This window comes from Chanos chanos, chromosome 10 (genome assembly GCF_902362185.1).
Source record: "Chanos chanos chromosome 10, fChaCha1.1, whole genome shotgun sequence".
Lineage (NCBI taxonomy): Eukaryota > Metazoa > Chordata > Actinopteri > Gonorynchiformes > Chanidae > Chanos > Chanos chanos.
The window spans coordinates 21,093,609-21,112,376 of NC_044504.1; the positions used below are offsets into that span (position 1 = coordinate 21,093,609).

At 40.2% G+C, this 18,768-nt stretch overlaps 1 protein-coding gene across 2 annotated transcripts; it reads left to right on the top strand.

Annotated features, from left to right (window-relative positions):
• Positions 1-236: 236 nt before the first annotated feature.
• ythdf2 (YTH N6-methyladenosine RNA binding protein F2) lies at positions 237-8,827 on the top strand. Of its 2 annotated transcripts, XM_030786775.1 has the most exons (6): positions 237-396; positions 590-614; positions 1,932-2,011; positions 2,636-4,255; positions 7,193-7,255; positions 7,701-8,827. In XM_030786775.1, the coding sequence occupies exons 1-6, from the start codon at positions 370-372 to the stop codon at positions 7,722-7,724; spliced, it is 1,839 nt and encodes a 612-aa protein (XP_030642635.1). In that variant the 5' UTR covers positions 237-369; the 3' UTR covers positions 7,725-8,827. The 2 variants fall into 2 exon arrangements, with proteins under 2 accessions (XP_030642635.1, XP_030642636.1); XM_030786776.1 differs by lacking the exon at positions 7,193-7,255.
• Positions 8,828-18,768: the final 9,941 nt, after the last annotated feature.

Genomic DNA, 18,768 nt, shown 5'->3' on the forward strand with positions numbered 1-18,768 from the left:
CTTCATGTGAGAAAGCATTTTGATTGTTAATTTTATCGAGGAAGTCAGCATCTCCCAATTGTTTCAGTCCTTAAAGCCTTGTTGGGCAACAAGGTATGGTTTCTTCATATTCCTCCATGCCTTTAGGTGGCGCGTGACCGTAAAAAAATAAATTTGGCGTGTGTAGACGCAGGCCTCTCAGCCATGTTGCAGTAGTCACTCACTACAGCGTACTGAGAGCAAAGGAACCGCAGCCCGCCATTGTGTAGAGTCTAAGCTCTATAGAGAGACAGGGGCACTTGGCTTAAAACTCTCTTAAAGACATTTCCTACACCCTGCCGCATTGGTTTAAAAAACGAAATTATATACACAGGCTCCAGGGAGAAAGAAATGTCAGCAAGCAGCCTTCTTGAACAGGTAAAGAGAGGCACTTTTTGAATACAAAAAATTTCCACCGAGACGTTTTAAGATAGCGAGCAGCAGTGACTCTCTCTCTCTGTAGGCCTGACCACCTGCTGTAGGACTGACTGGTGAATAAAAAATTATTTATTTTCCCCTTCTTTTTCCTCTCATAACTCAAACCTTCATGAATCACCTGGACCCAATCCAGAGACCGAAAGGCCAAGGAAATAAAGGTAAGCAAAGTTAGTTGGTACGAGAAGTTATGAGGTTTTTTTTGCTGTGGATACTTGCGTGGTGTTTGAAGACCTGAACACGGTGCTAACTGGTCTTAGGCCTATTTTCAAGTGAAACATTTTCGTACTCTCGTGCTGTGCAAATGAATTAAGTGTGCTGAAATAGACTTTTTGGCCAAGTGTAGTATTTTTCATTTTTAAGCTCTAATAAATGTCAGACCGTTTTCTATACTCAGCCCACGCTACTTGGCTAACGTAGAGGCCAAGCTAGCGCTAAATGTAGGAAGTGCACCTGGTGATGCTAATAGAAGGTTAGCATAGCATAACTGCATGACCAGATTTTCTTTAACGTAGGTGTTTTGCTAGCCTGCTGTGTCGAATCACATTAAGAGTGAGCCAATTTTAGTTACACTTTACCCGTAAATTCAAACTGTAGTGAATTAGCTGAAAGCTAAGTTGCGCTACCTGGACGTTAGTTGAACCTAGCCATATCGTTGTAGCAAGCAAAATTATAGCACCACTCCCGCCCGAAAATATGGACAAATATGGAACACAAACGTATGATTCCAAGTATAAAAACTTTGTACCGAAATATTTGACGTATAACGAGGAAAACTAATAAAGCCTTGATAAGGTTTACTCTGTGTAGTTGACTGTTTTTAAGTATGCCATCCGAAAATGTGTTCATGCCGACAACACGGCACTACGATATACATGGTTTATCAGATACAAAAATATGCTTCAGTGGTACTCGACTTTATTAGTTAATAGTACGATGTAGGTGAACCTGTAATTTTATTGTCCGTTTATTGGAGTGGCTACGTCAGCGCATGTACACGAGGACCACCACACATTGATCAATGACATTTTGAATGGCTTGTAAAAATTAACATTCGTAAGGACAAACTTGCTTCATTAGGTATGCCTTCAGCAACATTGTATAGCTAAGATAAACAATTCAAAGCTTTGACTCAAAAAATAGGTAAATACTTTAAAACAAAAAAAAAAACAAGTTTGAGAGCCAGTGCCACTTGATATCATCATATTAAGTTCCCCTGATTCATTTTTTTTAAAGAACTGTCTGACATCATTTGACCAGGCATGAGCCTCAGTGTTCATTTTGATTTGATAAACTTTTTGGAAGGCAGTGGATTAAGAGTAAATGTGATAGTATGAAATGCTGTATGCATTGATTTTCCCTTTTCTTGCTCCACTTTCATGAGACTTTTTTTTTTTTTTTTAAGTTTTAAGGTTTCCATACAGGTGTGGCACAAGTGACAGGTCACATGTTCTAATGTGTTCATTTTCACTTTGTAGTGCAAAACGGAGCTGTTTCCCAAAAGGACGCTTTAAATGATGATGAGTTTGAGCCTTACTTGAACACTCAGCCCAGACAGGTATGTTTCAGACATCTTTCACTTCACCTTAAGGCACAAGAGTGTATGCAGACATGTTCAGTCAGTCTTACCTATACTTTCACACACTAATGTGATGTGGAGGATAAGAAAGTTTCCTACATATGGATACAGAGTTGTAGTGTAGTATGCAATGAGTTATGAGCAGATGCCTGGAGACATAGTCCCATACTCATTTTACTGCAAGCTGGCCAAAAACAAAACCTGTCAGTAACATTGTTTTGATTTACTGGAATGTGCCTAATCATGTAAGAAATTTCCACACTTGTGCAGTAAGGGTTAGATACAGACTAGAAATGCATTGAATGGCTTAATTAATTCCTTTCTTGCCTCAAAGAGCAACATTTTTGTTGGGTGAAGAAAAATGGGACACGGCAGTTAATAAAAGGGGCTTGTATTCTTTCTGTCGAAGGCATGCTGCATTCCCTTTGTAGTGAATCTGTGCCACAGCTCCCATCACAAAAGCTGATCACTGGTGTGAAAATATGACCTGGCTCGATTAGTGTGTTTGACAAGAACTTTAGGAGAAAAGAAAAGACCCTCCATGTCTGGTTTATAGCTACAATTCAGACTGTCTCTTAAACTTGTGTCCCTTTCCTTTCTCAGAGCAATGCCTATACGGCCATGTCCGACTCCTACATGCCCAGTTACTACAGCCCCTCCATAGGATTCACCTATTCGTTGAATGAAGCAGCATGGTCAACTGGTGGCGACCCCCCTATGCCTTACCTGGCCTCTTATGGACAGCTCAGCAATGGGGAGCACCATTTCCTCCCAGATGCTATGTTTGGCCAATCAGGGGCGCTAGGCAGCAACCCATTCCTGGGACAGCACGGATTCAACTTCTTCCCCAGTGGCATCGACTTCTCAGCATGGGGAAACAATAGTTCTCAGGGACAATCCACACAGAGCTCGGGTTACAGCAGCAGCTATGCTTATGCACCCAGCTCGCTCGGGGGTGCTATGATTGATGGACAGTCTCCGTTTGCCGCCAACGAGCCACTCAACAAGGCCGTGGGTATGAACAGCTTGGATCAGAGCATGGCGGGGCTAAAGATTGGCGCTGGTGACATGGCTCCAAAAGTGGTAGGCTCAGGCCTTCCTGGGGGCCCACTGAGTCAGGTTTCTGCTGCTCCCAGCATGCCGCCTGTTTCCATGGCCCCCACCAAGGCAGCATCTTGGGCAGACATCGCCAGCAAACCCGCCAAACCACAGCCCAAACTGAAAACCAAGGGAGGACTGAGTGGTGCGAACTTGCCCCCTCCACCCATCAAACACAACATGGATATTGGCACTTGGGACAATAAAGGGAGTGTGCCCAAAGCATCCACTCCTCAGCAGGCTGCCCTGCCCACCAATGGACAGCCTCCCAATCAGGCTTCTCCTCAACCAGGCACAACTGCTGGAGGGACGCCGCAGCTACCCCTCAGCAATGGACAGCTGGTACCCCCCAGCGCTCAACTCGGACAACACCCCATGCCCCCCAGTGGGCAACAGGGCATAGTCCCACCCCAGCTCTCTCAAGTCCCTCCTCCCACTCAACCCTCACAGCCCAACCGCTGGGTACCCCCGCGCAACCGTACCAACGGCTTTGGGGATGCAGGTGGGTCTGGACAGTCCCCGCCCAACTCAGGAGTGGGAGGGGTGATGGTCTCCTCTGAGCCACACCCAGTGCTGGAGAAATTGCGTCTTGTTAACAACTACAACCCCAAGGACTTTGACTGGAACCCTAAACAGGGTCGAGTGTTCATCATCAAGAGCTATTCAGAGGATGATATTCACCGCTCCATCAAGTACAACATCTGGTGCAGCACGGAACACGGCAACAAGCGTCTGGATGCTGCTTACCGTTCGCTTGCTGGCAAAGGCCCCCTCTACCTACTCTTCAGCGTGAACGGCAGCGGGCACTTCTGTGGCGTGGCTGAGATGCGCTCGCCCGTGGACTACAACACCTGTGCTGGCGTGTGGTCACAAGATAAGTGGAAAGGCCGTTTTGACGTTCGCTGGATCTTTGTAAAGGACGTTCCCAACAGCCAGCTTAGGCACATTCGTCTGGAGAACAACGAGAACAAGCCAGTGACCAATTCGCGTGACACACAGGAGGTGCCCTTGGATAAGGCGCGGCAAGTGCTGAAGATCATTGCTGGTTACAAGCACACCACCTCCATCTTTGACGACTTCTCGCACTACGAGAAACGTCAGGAGGAGGAGGAAAGTGTGAAAAAGGTAACTGCGCCCACCGGCCCTTTCCCTGTCTGGGGAACTGAATAAATGTGGCTGGGCTTTGTTTTTCATGTTTTAAATGGATTGTGTTTTCATTTTAGTTCAGGAGCACAAGCTGTGTAGATTTTTTGCAAGTACTTTCCAGAATACAATTTGTAGCAGTTTTCTTTGAGAGTTTCCTGAAATTTTAGGGCTTTTCCAAAGAGCAGACATTTCATTTGTTTCTGTTCTTTTTCCACAACATTCAATTTGATGTAATTTCCTGACAGTCTTTGAAGGACAGAATTAATCAAGTGTCTGGCATGAATGCAAAAAAAAATCTGCTTTTGTTAGTCATTTGGAATTTTTAAAAAAGTTTTCTTACATTGAGTGCTCTCTGGTTCCCATTTTCATGTGAAACATGACCAGTATTTTTCAGTGTTCTGTATCTGCCATACCACCTTATGATCACTTAAAGTTTACACTCTGTTACAACACAGATTTGTCAAGTGTTTGGAGGAGCACTGATCTGAAAATATGTGTATGTGCAAGTTGTTCTTATTTTTATTTATACATACACTGTTTTCCATTGGACTTTAAGTAAATTGTCTTACTTTTGTTTCACTGTCACATTGACTGGTTAGATGGAAGTTCCAACCACAGACATGTAGAAGAGAAGTATGAAATACAATCTGCAGAGAGAATATTGATAATGCTAAAGTTTATTGATTGGTTTCCAACCCATCCTCTCTCAACATAACATTGTCAGTAACTGATGCTGTCGAACATAAGTTGATTAACAAACGCTGACTGTCTGGCATAAGTTTTATTTTGTTTTACAGAGTAGAATTTACGTGTTACAGGTAAGAAATGGTAAAATGGATGGGGTGTGGCATGTTTTGTTTTCCTAACCTGTGGATTTAGTCTTAGGTATGAGCGTGTTTTGGTCTTTTTTGTGTTTCAGCGCATACTGCATAATTGGTATCAGCACTTTTCAGAGATTTAGGGTTGTCTATCAGCATATTGTCTTGGCTTGGCATAGTTTTTGGTTTCAGTCTTCAAGCATTTGTGCTTCTCACTTTCTCCTGCTCCAGGTGTGCAGTGTTCCCTTCTATTTGTTCGTGTTTACAAGTCAAAGAATTTAAAGGCCATTTGAGATTTTAGTAAGTCTTATCAGTAATTGTGTTTCCTGTCAGCTCATGTTTAAAAAAAAGAAAAAACACACACCCATTGTTGCAGCTGTGTTTGGGCTTGTCAAGTGATTAATAATTATATTGTAATTTTCCACCTGTGTTTGCTATGAATGAATGTCGTTTGACAAGTTATCTGTAGCAAGTTATTTTTAATATCTTGGGTTATGTAGAAAGCATATACCATAAGCCATTTTTGTACATTATAGACAGACAAGTTCTCACGTCTCCAAAGTTTTTCTTTTTTTCATACCCCCACTATGTCCTTACCTAAACAATGCTAAGATGGGTGCATTTGCCTGTTGCTGGTTGTTTTTAAGGTAAAATAAATACATAGTTGCTGGTAAAGAAAAGGTTTAGTGCTAATTTTTGAGTGGAATAAACAGTTGTTGATGTTTTGGGTTTTTATTTCTTTTTTTTGTTTTAGCAGGTCAGGGTTTTTTTTAGCATGGCGGTCTTGCTCTAAAACCAAACAAAAACATTCATTACCGGGCTGCTGTTTGGTGTTTGTGTTCCTTGTTATTATTTATTCAAAGACGTTCAATGTTGCATCTCATGTAATACAGGAATATCTGTTGAATGTAATGAACACAATAGAAAGGTTCCATTTGGACCTTGATTTACACTCATTACCATGGCAGTAAGGACTTGTAGGAGTGGAGTGTTTCTCTAAACATTGTCCTGTTCTCCTCACTGCATAATATTTTTCACATGTTCACACAAGCTGCTTCTTTAACTGGTGCAAAATTTCTATCGCATTGAGTTGTTTTGATTTTTTTGAGGGGGGTGGTGGTTCTGCCTTTTTGGATTTGTCATGTTCCTATGGTGCACATAAAGCACATTTTGTCTTCAGACTCTGCCTTGAAGAGAAATTTGGAAAAGTGTCCTGTTTTTATTCTAAACTGAGTCTTTGTGCCTGAAATACTATGAATAAGACATTGCTCCTTACACTCTGGGGTTGTTGACAACACTGCGTATTGTGCTGGTTGACTAAAGCTAGCATGTAAGGATATCTTGATGAAATAGTTTATCTTAATGTAAAACGTTTGCGAGGGAAGTGCAGTTAACCACATGGCTGGCATGCAGCTGTGGTGAAAAGCACCCCTCCTCTGTTTTTACCCTTTTCCCAGTAGTCCTGTAAGTCTTTCTAACTGTAAACTGCGGCAGTGTCAGTTGCACTCATGTCTAGGTTGATCAGTCCTTAATGCAGTCATGGCAGTCATTATGCAGACTTTTTGACTTAACATAATTGACAGATATGATGTAATTGGCTATTGATTGTGACTTGTTGGTTCAGTATCAGAAATTTTTCTCTCTTAGTCATCCTTTTTTTGTCTGACATTTCATCTTTGCAGTACTTGAATATCATCTCTTGCAAGGTTTACGGTCTTGAGAGATCAACCTGAGTTGTGGTCTGAAATAAGTGATTTCTACAACAGATTTCTGTATGGGCTGAAGACCGAGTTATAATATTGTCTGACTGGTTGTTAGTATTTGTAGTATAAGCTGTCAGCCATGGACTAGACTGATATTACTCACCTGTGGTATCCCACTTTTCAGTAAGTGAGGTAATTTGGGCTAAAAAGTCATTATTCTGTCAAAACAGCAAAGGAACATGCCTAATGTACCATGTCTTTTTGTACAATTAACCCTGAGACAAAACAGCCCTCTTATCTACTCTCATTTCCAGTTTATCTTCACTGATACGGCTGATGTGTCTCTGTGTCAAATTCCAGAATAGACTCTAAATCTGTTCCTTATTTTCCATCAGGTGGAGGTCCAGGGCAGTGATCCTTACTCCAGTAGCACCAGCAGGAGTCACTACAGACTGCAGGTAGAAATGTGTGAATGCTGATTCTCTGAGCCCACAGAAGAAAAATGTTTTAACAGTACGGACAATTTGTCCTACAAAGTCTAAAATGATGTGAATGATTAGTTTGATTACATGAATAATTAATTGATCAGTCTTGCTTTTTTTTTTATGTGTGATCTTAGTCTCAGGCAAAATCTTGAGAGAATGTATTTGTCATACAGTGAATTCATTCATAAACCATATTATCAAATTACAAGGCTGATGCCCAAAAGGTTCATCTGATCCATGACTTCACCTTGTCTTATTAGCTGGTGTGATGTAGTTGAATACATGTATTTAGTTTATTAAAAACCTGGAGGTGTCCTGTAGATTCTTATGCTGCATGTAGACTTTGGTTGGTCATAAACTAGTCCCATGTCTGCTTGTTCATTTTTTTTAATTTCTGACCTCTCTTTCTTTCTCTCAGGATCGTCAAGGACGTGTCAAGTAACAGTCACAGCTTTTGGCAAAAGACTCTCATGACTTTCTCCCTGCTCAACATCCATCTTTTCAAAAACCATACTGGAGAAAGATTTAACCAAGGATTCAAAGCAAGAAAAAAAATGAAAGAAAAGAAGCTAAATGAAGACTCTCTAAGATTCTGTTGACTTAAAAGACTTATTTCGAACTTGTAGTAAAAGAAAAAGAAACGATTATTCATAGGACTACAACAACTTAATTCTATAGGACCCTTAGGTGAACCCATTTTTTGCCCCACTCCATTCTGCTGCCTACTCTTTCTTCTGCTTTTCCTTTTTGTTTTTGTTTTCTCTAATTTTTTTTTTAAAACATCCTCTGTTTTTACATTCAAGAGCAAGGCTTTGGTTCCGTCTCACTAAAACTTGGAGAGAATTTTTTTTTAGTGTTGGATTCTAGTGCCCTTTGAATGAGCAATCTGTTTCATTTCTTTGTACCCCCTCCCCCTTCCACTGAAGATGTAATTATTCAATCAGGATTCACAATGGGGTGTCCTACTCGGTGGATGTTGCATCGTGGCTAATTCAACAGTAGCAGTGCTGTGTCTTCGCCTTTCAAAACAAAAGAGATAAGAATGAAAATATTGTTGGGCTTTATCCCTCCTTTAAAAATAAGAGGAAACCGGAAACGAATGTTCAGGGTTGACCTGAGTTTATTTTTTATTGTGTTTGTAAGAGGGGCTGGTGGACGGGACAGCATGAGCTCAGTGCAGAAGATTTGTTAAGTTAACCTTGGTCATTGTATGATTCTTTTCTTTTATATAGTGTACAAACAGGGCTGTGATTGAATTGGTCATAGCTTGTTTTTCCATGTTTCCCTCCTCTTGGACAAGTTTGAAAAAAAAAATGTTGCTATGGGCTACTCTCTTCCCGTCATTTTTTTTTGTTATTCTTTATCCGTTTCTAAAAGTCAGGATCGACGCTCAAGCCCGTTCTTTCTATTAATCAGTTCAACGTAATAAATGTGGTATCCTCAGCAGAATGTGTGTGGCATTCCCCTTGTTTTTAACAAACATTCATCATACAGCACATTTTTACTCTTTACTGGTTTTGTTCATTGAAGAATAAACAAGTGCTCAGTTACTTTGATGTACATACACCCATTTTTCGCCCCATCTTCCTGGGTATCTCACCACCATCACTACTTCACTTTTCACTCTGTGTTCATTACTCCATTACATCAGATCCTTCACAACATCCACTTTCTCCTCTGGTACGTCAACATTGGTGCTTTTAAGGGGTACTGCAAAACTGCTGGCATTTATTCGTGGTGGAATAAAGATGCTACAAGAAGACTGGCTTGTAATTTGTCTGAAAGACAGTAATCTTGTAATTTGCAAAATAATATTTGAATAACGTTACTGAATTTATTCTGGTGTGACACACTCCATCATCCTCTGTATCTTCTATTTATGCTAGTGACGCTATGAATCCATTATCACTCAGGAATGTTTGATTTGTGAATAAATTTTAAAATGGGTTTTTGTTGCCAGATGTTGCCCCTTGAGTGACTAATCAGAATCAGTTTGAGGGAAACCTGGTTTGTAGTAGTGTTGTCATTTGTTCACCCCTCACCTCTCATGTAAAGGAATAGAATTTGAAGCATTTTACCAAAACTAGCAACAGATTTTCATTTAGCCTCCTGCATGATTTGATTTTGAATGAAATGTGAATTGACTTTTAAAGCTACAGTAGTTAAAGTGAAAATTTCAAATACTCTAAGCCATCAGTGCACAAGTACAACTTAAGTTACTTAGAAGACTACCTCTGTTATTTCAAGCCTGCTGGCAAGTCTGAAATTAGCTGAGAGCAAACTGAATATGGGTTTTATGCTTTCTGTTTCATCTGCATTCTTCATTTGTTCAGGGTCTCAGCAGCTAGAAGAAAATGAGTCCCTGTAGCATATGAATGGCCTCTGCCTGGCTACTTTCTTTTACCCATTTCTTTGGAGTATCTAGCAATTTAAATACAGGTTCTTTCAGCAGCACAGAAGATAAAAGGACATGTGTATATATTCTTTCTTTTTTTTATCCCAAGATCAAATAGTGAGAGCATGGTTCAAGACAGTACTTTGGAGCACACAGTGCTGGGTTTAGTCTACATTTAGGCACACATAAATTAAAACTCCTCAGTTAATAACCAGTCGTCATGCACATGTACTGAAATTTGACATACTGTATAAATGATTCCTGTGTTTGGTGAACGTCACAGGATTCTAATTTAAATACTTATGGCGCAGTATGCAAAAGATAGGCCGTGCTCGAAATGGCGGCAGATTTGGAAATTTACTATAGTGACGCCACTGGGGGGCAGCAAATACCCGTTTAGGTGATTCCACTTTGTTAATTGCAGTGTTGGATTTTGTTGACTTTTCTCTAAGATTTGGACATGTTGCCTCAAATCACCGATAGAAAGAAAATGTATAATTCTTTAACTGAATTTACTGTAGCACTTACAGTGTTTAAAGTAGGAAGGAAAAATCACCGTGTCCAAAACCGTTTTAAATTTAACCCCCCCGATTCTGAGGACGTTGTGAAAGATGATGTCGTAGTATAGCAATTTATGTTGTAGTACCGTTCTCTCCTCGGGCTGTAGAACTTAAATAATTTGACGTGAATGTCGTGTTCTGGTCTTCAGGAAGAGTACCAAGGCCAAGCTTTTGTGATCATTTATGGGATTTTATTTTTACTGTCACAATTACAAATAAAAATTACTGTATACATTTTACAAACGCCAGGAACAGAACACATATATTGCTTTCTCTGATTTACCAGCAGATTTCAACGAGGGTACGAAGAGTGCCTAATAAGAAAGCAAATATCATATATTTTCAGGTTTTTAATAAAATTTAATAAACCCTTAAAAAAGAATAGAACATTCTGTAGCAGTAGAAGGTGAGGATTTTATTTCAGCTGCTAATGAGGTTGCCTACACATTCACACTGGTTAGCACCCTGAACCCTTACTCAAACATTGCCTCCTGCCAAGGACTTCGTTTTCTGTAAATTTGTTGACGGCATCTTTTCTTGTCAGTGGAGGTCAGGACAATCCATCAGCAGACCCAGTCACTTAAAATGATGACAAGAGCCCATGTCTGTCCTAGGATTTAGGATCAACCCTAGGGGTGGCAGGAGGTTGGCGATTGGGGGTGTAACACTGGAGTGGGTAGGCCATTAGATGGCACGTGTCACAGCCTGCAGTCTACCTAAAACATGTTGCCTCAGGGCTCCTCCTCTGACCTCTCTCCTTGCCTCCCGGGGGATCTGGGTTGGCCTCATGGGAGACACAAATGAAAGGAGAGCAGGGTGAGGAGGCATAAAGCACGTGTCTGGGAGCACACTGATGCAGAGACACTGGCCTGCCCCCCACAACCTTATGGTAATGGTCTTAAAACACAAAGCTACTATCATTGCCTATTCATGGTTCACAGATCAACCTAAAACAATTACATATTTAAGAGATTATGTTTCTTATGGACTAGAATGCTTTGTGTGCACATAGTGGATGATTTTTTAAAAATAATTTAATTTTTGCAAGAGCAGCAAAATCATGCAGCCAGAGTGTATTATTTAACCCTATTTCTGTAGTTGTTACTTATCATAAATTAATTATGTGTGTCACGTTAAATATCATTTTTAAAAATTTAAGACATATTTCCCCAGTTGTATAGGTGATTGACAAAACGTTTAAGTGTATCCCTCTATTTAAAGGTAGACCATAAGATATATTTTTCATGAAACCCCAACAACATTATACTCTCCCACTACATTTATTTGTTTATAAATTACCTTACAATTATAACTGGCATATAACGGTGGAATCATTTCACGTAAACAATATTCACGCTTATGGGACAAGAGCTCAGGATCTTATTCAAAACTGAAGTTACTCACATATCCAATTTAGAAATAATGAAGTGTCCAGAATTATATTGCCATAACTGATATCTAGTTGACCGATAGTTTAGCTCGTATGTGCTTATCGATTTCTTCAGACATTTAGTAAATGTATTAGTAGAGAATTGTCAGGATCAGCATATCAGACGCGTTCTTTTTTGCAGTAGCGTTTCAGTTAAGGCCTGAGGGGGAGGAGAGAACGCTCAGATTGTCGAGTTTTCTTATTATTATTAGAAAGACGTCCAGCTCTCACTATAAGAAACGCTTGGTAGCCTATTATCTTACCGTATTTTTTTTATTTATCGTTATTTAAAAAGTCCTGAAATATTAAATTCAGATTACTACAAATAAAGATGTCAAAATGTCGAATTGTGCATGTTTATAATGTAGGATTGCGGTAGATTTTGTTTAACTTTTTTTTTTTTTTTGCGTATCTAAAGTGTTAACTTACGAGTTATTACGGTGATGTAGGCTACGGGGGGGGGGGGCGGGGGGGAATAAGGCATTTCTTTACATCTCGATGAAAGCATTCTCATTAAGTAAATTTATTTTACAGTTCCAAAGCACAATTGTTATTATTTGGCGGTTGGAATCATTCATATACTATCTTAAAGCTAAAACACAACGTGATTTTCCCGTGAAACGAAAAGACTAAAGATTGATTCATTTACTTGACATTAGCCTATGTGAGATAATGTGGACGGGCCAGATAAAAACCGTCTCCTTTTTTTCTATGGTCAACAGATTTCCAACTCGATGAAAGTATAGGCAAGTCAAGAGGATTATTTTAACAGGAAGACTCAGTGCAAGATCACATTAGGCTATAAATAATACATCCCGCTTAATCAAAGTGCAGCTGTAAGAAAAGGCAGAATACGAATATATTTTCGCAATGTCATTTTAATATATTACACTATTAAGAATTACACTGGAGGATTTGGTGCCTGTTTCGTTAGTTCTTTTGAGAAGATTATTTTGTGAAAAAGTTACATTGTTTATGAAGTAGACAACTCAAATTTTAATTTACCCTCCTCTCCAAAGTTGTATCTTAACTGTTAAAAGCAGAAACCAAATTTTAAATTCTAAATTAAGAATTGGGTGTCCATTGTCACATATTCTGTTGTCCTTAATGCTTGCAGAATTATGCCTAGGCGTACTCTCCTTTCGATGTTTGTGCTATTTTTTTGCCCCTTGATAATTCTGAATGAAACCTGATGGTTGGGCAAACTAATGCTGTCGAGAGTCTAAATATTAGACAGTTAAAGAATTTTTTGGCTCGCTCTCTCTTTTCTGATCAGGCCGCTTAACTCCATAGCTGTTAGTTTTGCAATTCATGAGACAGGCCGAAAATAAATACAAAGTGAATTCAGGCGTCAATAACTGCATAAAAGAGACTAGAATAAACCAAAACCATTCCGTTTTCTCTATTCTTAATTGTAACCTTTCAGACGTGTTTGTGACATCGTCGACCAACGTCTCACTTTTGAAGCACATCCCAAGTCTGGCCGTTTTTGTCCTTTTTAAGGGAGGTGTAGAAAATACATAATGAGTCGTAAACAAAAACTGACCATGGCTGACCTCTTCTGACATCTACTGCACGTGCATGGCGAAGATAAAGTGCTGCACTCGCTTCTCACGCGAGTTCGTTTTTAAAACGGAAATATTTTGCAATGACTTATGGTTAAAGACATAAGATGTAGGCATAAAACCTATGTCACTTACGAAGTATTTATTCACATTATTTGTAAAATGTCTGGTTTGAGTCTTTGTCAACAACAAAAGGCTATATCCTTCAGTAAGATGTAGGCCTTGCGGAAGATTCGCGTTTGGGATGGTAGCCCACGAAGTGACTGAAAGAATCCTCCATAAATGTAACCCGTAATTACTTACAAAAAACTGTATGATCTGAAATAACTGTGAGTTTTAATATTTATTATATGTCTTGTTCTTTCTTTGGTTTAAAAGTTATGGCAACTGGTTTTATCAAATGTGGGTCAATATCTGTGCTTTTGCCTGGAAGCCTTTTTTGGGATACCAGATATGTCATTCTTTTTAATATTAGTCTTTTATACTCAGGCCCCAGCATAGACCTGTATGTTTGCTGTTATATTGCATGCACAGCTTATATGACAAAGTAGAATTTCCCTGGCATTAAAACAGTCAAAAAACTGTTGAAATCAGCTGCTGGTCGTATGTTATTGTGTATGCTATGTGCTTATCAGAGAAGTATGGCAGTTTGATACTACAGTTATCCCAAATGTTGTGGCAGCTCACTGCTGCGACTCTTTTCCTCTGAGCCGGTCTCCATTTTCTGTGCACTGGACTTGGTGTCATCATATTGAATTATAGGATTTGCCAATTAATGGCACCTTTTGCAGGACTTGCAAAACACATGTACTGATTTGTAGGTTGTCTGTCCAGAATTCTTTCACTGAAAGAGACACTCTCTTGCGCTCTCTCTCTCTCTGGAATGTTTTGTTAGTATGTTTTAGCATTCCTTTAATTTAAACTTTTCCAAAAAGAAAAACAGACAGGAAAAAAGAAAGACCCTTTACCTCACTTTTGGCTACCCTAATGTGCCCCCCCCCCGTTATATTTATAAGTACTTTCCTATTTACAGTTTTCTCTGATGTAGTTTGCCTCAGGTGAGCGACGGACATGGCTTCTCTCTTGGCATTCACCGCGTGCCTTAATTGTATTGAAATTAAATCAAGGTCCACTGTGAACACAAAGAGCTCAAACCCAAGTTTCAAAGCTTCACTTTTCTCCTCTCCATGTCTGCCTTTTCTCTGCCACATCTCTTTCTCTGCTTCTTTATTTTACCTTTCCACCTCCCAAAACAACACCCTGCCTGCAGCACAACAATTTTATTCACAACCAATCTGAGAATTATTCTTTCCTCCATGTGATCCATCTGCACTCGTTCTGCTGTGAGGCTCCCTCATCCCTCTCTCTTTACCTGTCCTCTTCTTTTTTAGTCTCTGTTGCTGCTGTGTAGTCCATACGCCACTGAGTGTGCCAGTAATCTTACAGAAACATGTAAGTCCTTTGGATAAAAAATATGCACAGGTGTACTCACAGACACATACAGAATGATGGATGTAAACTTGCAGTTTTATCCACAGATGGACTATGGTCCCATTAGAATTCTATATATATTTTGTAAGTGTGTGTATGTGTATGTGTGTGTGTGTGTGTGTGTGCGCGCATATGTGGGTGTGCATGCACGAATGAGTGTGTACAGTGTGTTCGAGCAACCTCAATGTAAGGCAAAACAATCCACCGCCAGAGATATTATCAGTGTGTTTTTCCAAGTAGCATTTTAGACATACGCAGAGGCATAAAGACATTTCGATGCACTCATTTCGATACACGTTTCCCTCTTCCAAACCACTGCAACTGCAAACAGATCTATTGACATCCATGAGAGTATCCTGCTTTCCTTCATAAGGACACAACGAATGAACATAAACAGAGAATGAGAGAGAAAGACGAGGAGAGAGAGAGAGAGGGAGAAAGAAAGATAATCTACCTTTGTTGTACCATCTTGAGAAAGCCTGGTACCTGCCTTCTATTTCAGTCCTGCAAAGCTTCTTGCTCATGGCGAAACAAAGGAAAGATGACTTGATATCTGTGGAGATATTACGTAAAGATGCGAAGCTATGCATTGCCCTCCAGAGGAGAACTAACATTGCATTAATCAAATTCACCCCGTTATCCCTGTTTCAGGTGCTTATAAGCATTCAACCTAAAGCAGCGTTTCGCTATACCAGCAAGCTCTGCTGTTAACTCTCTCTCTCTCTCTCTCTCTCTTTCTCTCCCTCTCTCCATCCTTCCCTCCCCCCACTTCACGCTTCTCTCTCTGCCTCGCTCCATCTATCCTTGCTCTCCCTTTCTGCATGGTATTCACACAAGCAAGCACATGGCTGTCAAGACCTAAGTAAAATAATGTTAAAAAAAAAATCATGACTCAAACACTTAAACAGTTTAAGCTCCACCTGATGTTAAGCAACACATAATAAACACAAAGATTCAACACGAAAACATCAATTTAAGAAAAATGAAAGGAAAAAAAAAAGAAGATTAAAATGCCAAGATTCTTATACATCCGGATGTGCGAAGATGTTTCAACATATATATATATGTATATATGTATATACATAAATTACTTCCATTTACATCTTGTCTATTTTCCTCTGCCTCTGAATATTATCAGCACTTTCACGAAGAATTCTGCTTGACACAATTTTTAGATAATCCTCGACTCTACTGCAGAAAAACAGGGTAAATCCTGCGTTTCCTGGGTCCTTCTGCTCTTGTCTTCCTCCATGCTGCGTGGACACGGGGGTCCTAACTGGTAGGCTCCTGCCCCAGCCTGGTGCCCTTTTCAGGGGGTTGTATAGGACGGTGCAGAGGGTTTGTGGGGGTAATGGTGAAGGGGTCAGGATGTGGGGTGGATGTCACGCATGCAAAGAGAAGGGGGGGATAGGGTGGATAGGGGAACATTGCAGTCATTAACCCCCCAAAAAACAAGGTAGAATTCTTCCCTTGCTTACCCAAACTGAACAGATCCTGGCTGAAAAGAAAAAATCCATTTGTTTTTGAGGGAAGAAAAAGGAGAAAAAAGTTGAAAAATGTAAATATACATATATAGGCTCTGACGTATATATGTATGAGGATCCAGGGAAGGAGGAAAAGGGTCAGGAACATCTTTCTCTCTCTCTCTCTCTCTCTCTCTCTCTCTCTCTCTAACGTACACACATACACACACACACACACTCACACACACCCAGACACACATATACTGCACGCTGCGCACGCTCCGGCTTCAATTTATGCTCTCTGTTTGACACCACCCCCACCTCTCTCTCTCTCTCTCTTTCTCTCTCTCTCTCTCTCTCTCTGCATACACACACATACACACTCCGTCCCTCCCCTATCTGCCCTGTCCCTTCCTGGATGCGTGGCCCAGCTGATAGCTGCAGAGGGATTAGCTAGCAGGGCCAGCTGGCAGGGATTACACACACAGGGGGTAGGCCGATGACAGTGGGGGCTTCTCTGTCCGGGACACACAAACACATGAACATATAGACTTATACACAAATATACATATCACACACACACACACACACACACAAAGAAAAGTGTTCATCCTCATAAAAAAATTACACATATTTTTACAAATACATATATCTACACTCATACACAAACCTAGGTAGTTATTAAATATATATGTGATGTATTAAATAAAGAGGGTAACCCATGAGGGGAAGGTCAGTGATGTATCCAGACGGTGCTGATATAAAGGATGTAAATGTATGCAGGGTGGGGGGATGTGCATGGTGGTACTTCAATGGATGACCTTTGCACCCAGCTCACTCCATCATTTTGGGACTATCAGCTGATCTGAGTCGGGGCAGGCAGAGGGGAGGGAGTCTGCCGAATGTCTGTTTGCCAAACCAGCAGACGCTCCCTCCCTCTATGACACCCATATGATCTACACACTCACACACACACACACACACGCACACACGCACCACACATAACCTCCTCAACAACACACCAGCACTTGCTATCGTTTCCATGTAAAATGAGACAGATAGAGAAAAGACCAGAGTGAAATGATATGAAAAGATGAAACATTAATGGTTCAAACCTCAAATCTTTTTGTTGGTATTTTCTTTTCATTCGTTTCAAGGCTTTGTGTCTTGTTCAGCACAATAAAATTCAAACTGTCTTTTTCTCAAGCTATTTCATTTCAGATGTCTGTTTGTACAGTACATATTGAAGATGTAGAGATTAGTAATATTATGTGTGTGTGTGTGTGTGTGTGTGTGTGTGTGTGTTCGTATGCCTAGCCTATATCTCTACATCTCACCCTGCGCTGGCACCCTGTATGCCTGGCGTAATCTGATGGGAGATTAGCAAATAGGGAGCATTTGAGCTGGATTATCGCCTCATTAGAAATGACAAGTGTTCCCTGGCCCGGGCTTGACCATGTGCTAATGTGCCCTCATACTGACGGTACTGTATCCCTGTGTGTGTGTGTGTGTGTGTGTGAGTGTCTATGATAACTCTCAACACACATACCAGTCACACTTTCATTGTGTTTGAGTGCATAATCTGGAGTCTGGAGAGCCTTTTATTTAAATTTTCTCCCATCATTCTTAAACATTTTAAATGGTATTTGAGTTTGTTTGTATCTGCACCACAATATGGATTTTATCTTTTAAAAAACAGAAAACTGAACTCACATATAAATAAAATAAACTAAAATAAATTAAAGTAAAATAAAAATAAAACATCCACTTCATATTCAACAGTATTACAGAGGCATATGTCACATCTGCTCACTTAATTCAGAGTGGACGGCATGTATGATAAAAAAAAGAAATAATAATTTCACCACATTTAGTTTTAAACTGAATCACTTTCAGGAACTGTCAAGTGAGAAACGTATGGCTCTTTAAAAAAAAAAAAAATCTTTTTTTTAAAATGTTGACTTACGTGACAGATTACACTGTGACAACATAACTGTAAGAGTGGACTGACACCGTGGGTTACTATGCTCACGCGCATTTGTATGTGTATGTGTGTGTGTGTTTGTGTAGGTGCACAAATTATAGGCATGCCTACACATATGAGAATATTTGGCGTGTGTGTATTTGGTTAGCGTGTGTTAAGGATGCAGGTTGGTGTGTGTATGTGTGTGTGTGTGTGTGTGTGTGTGTGTGTGTGTGTGTGTATGTGTGTGACGTGTGTGTATGTGTGTTATCTGTGTCCTCTTCGATTTGGCGTGCGCCACTGAGCAGCTCGGCAAAATGGCTGACAGCAGCATGTGCTATTGTGTCTGCTTTAGCACAAACATGCATGTGCACCGCCTACACACTCCACATGCAATATCTGCTCATATACTCACATTCACTCATATTCACTCACATCCTCACTCTCAGTCACACAGACACACACATTCAGACAAATGAAGACAAAGACGAAAATGTACATTTAACCATAGATGTAACGCTAAGATCCTCAGACCATCCATTTCAAACTCATAATTAACCTGTGAAATATATACCTATTTGAGCATCTATAATTTTCTCTTAGTTCTATATACATATCAA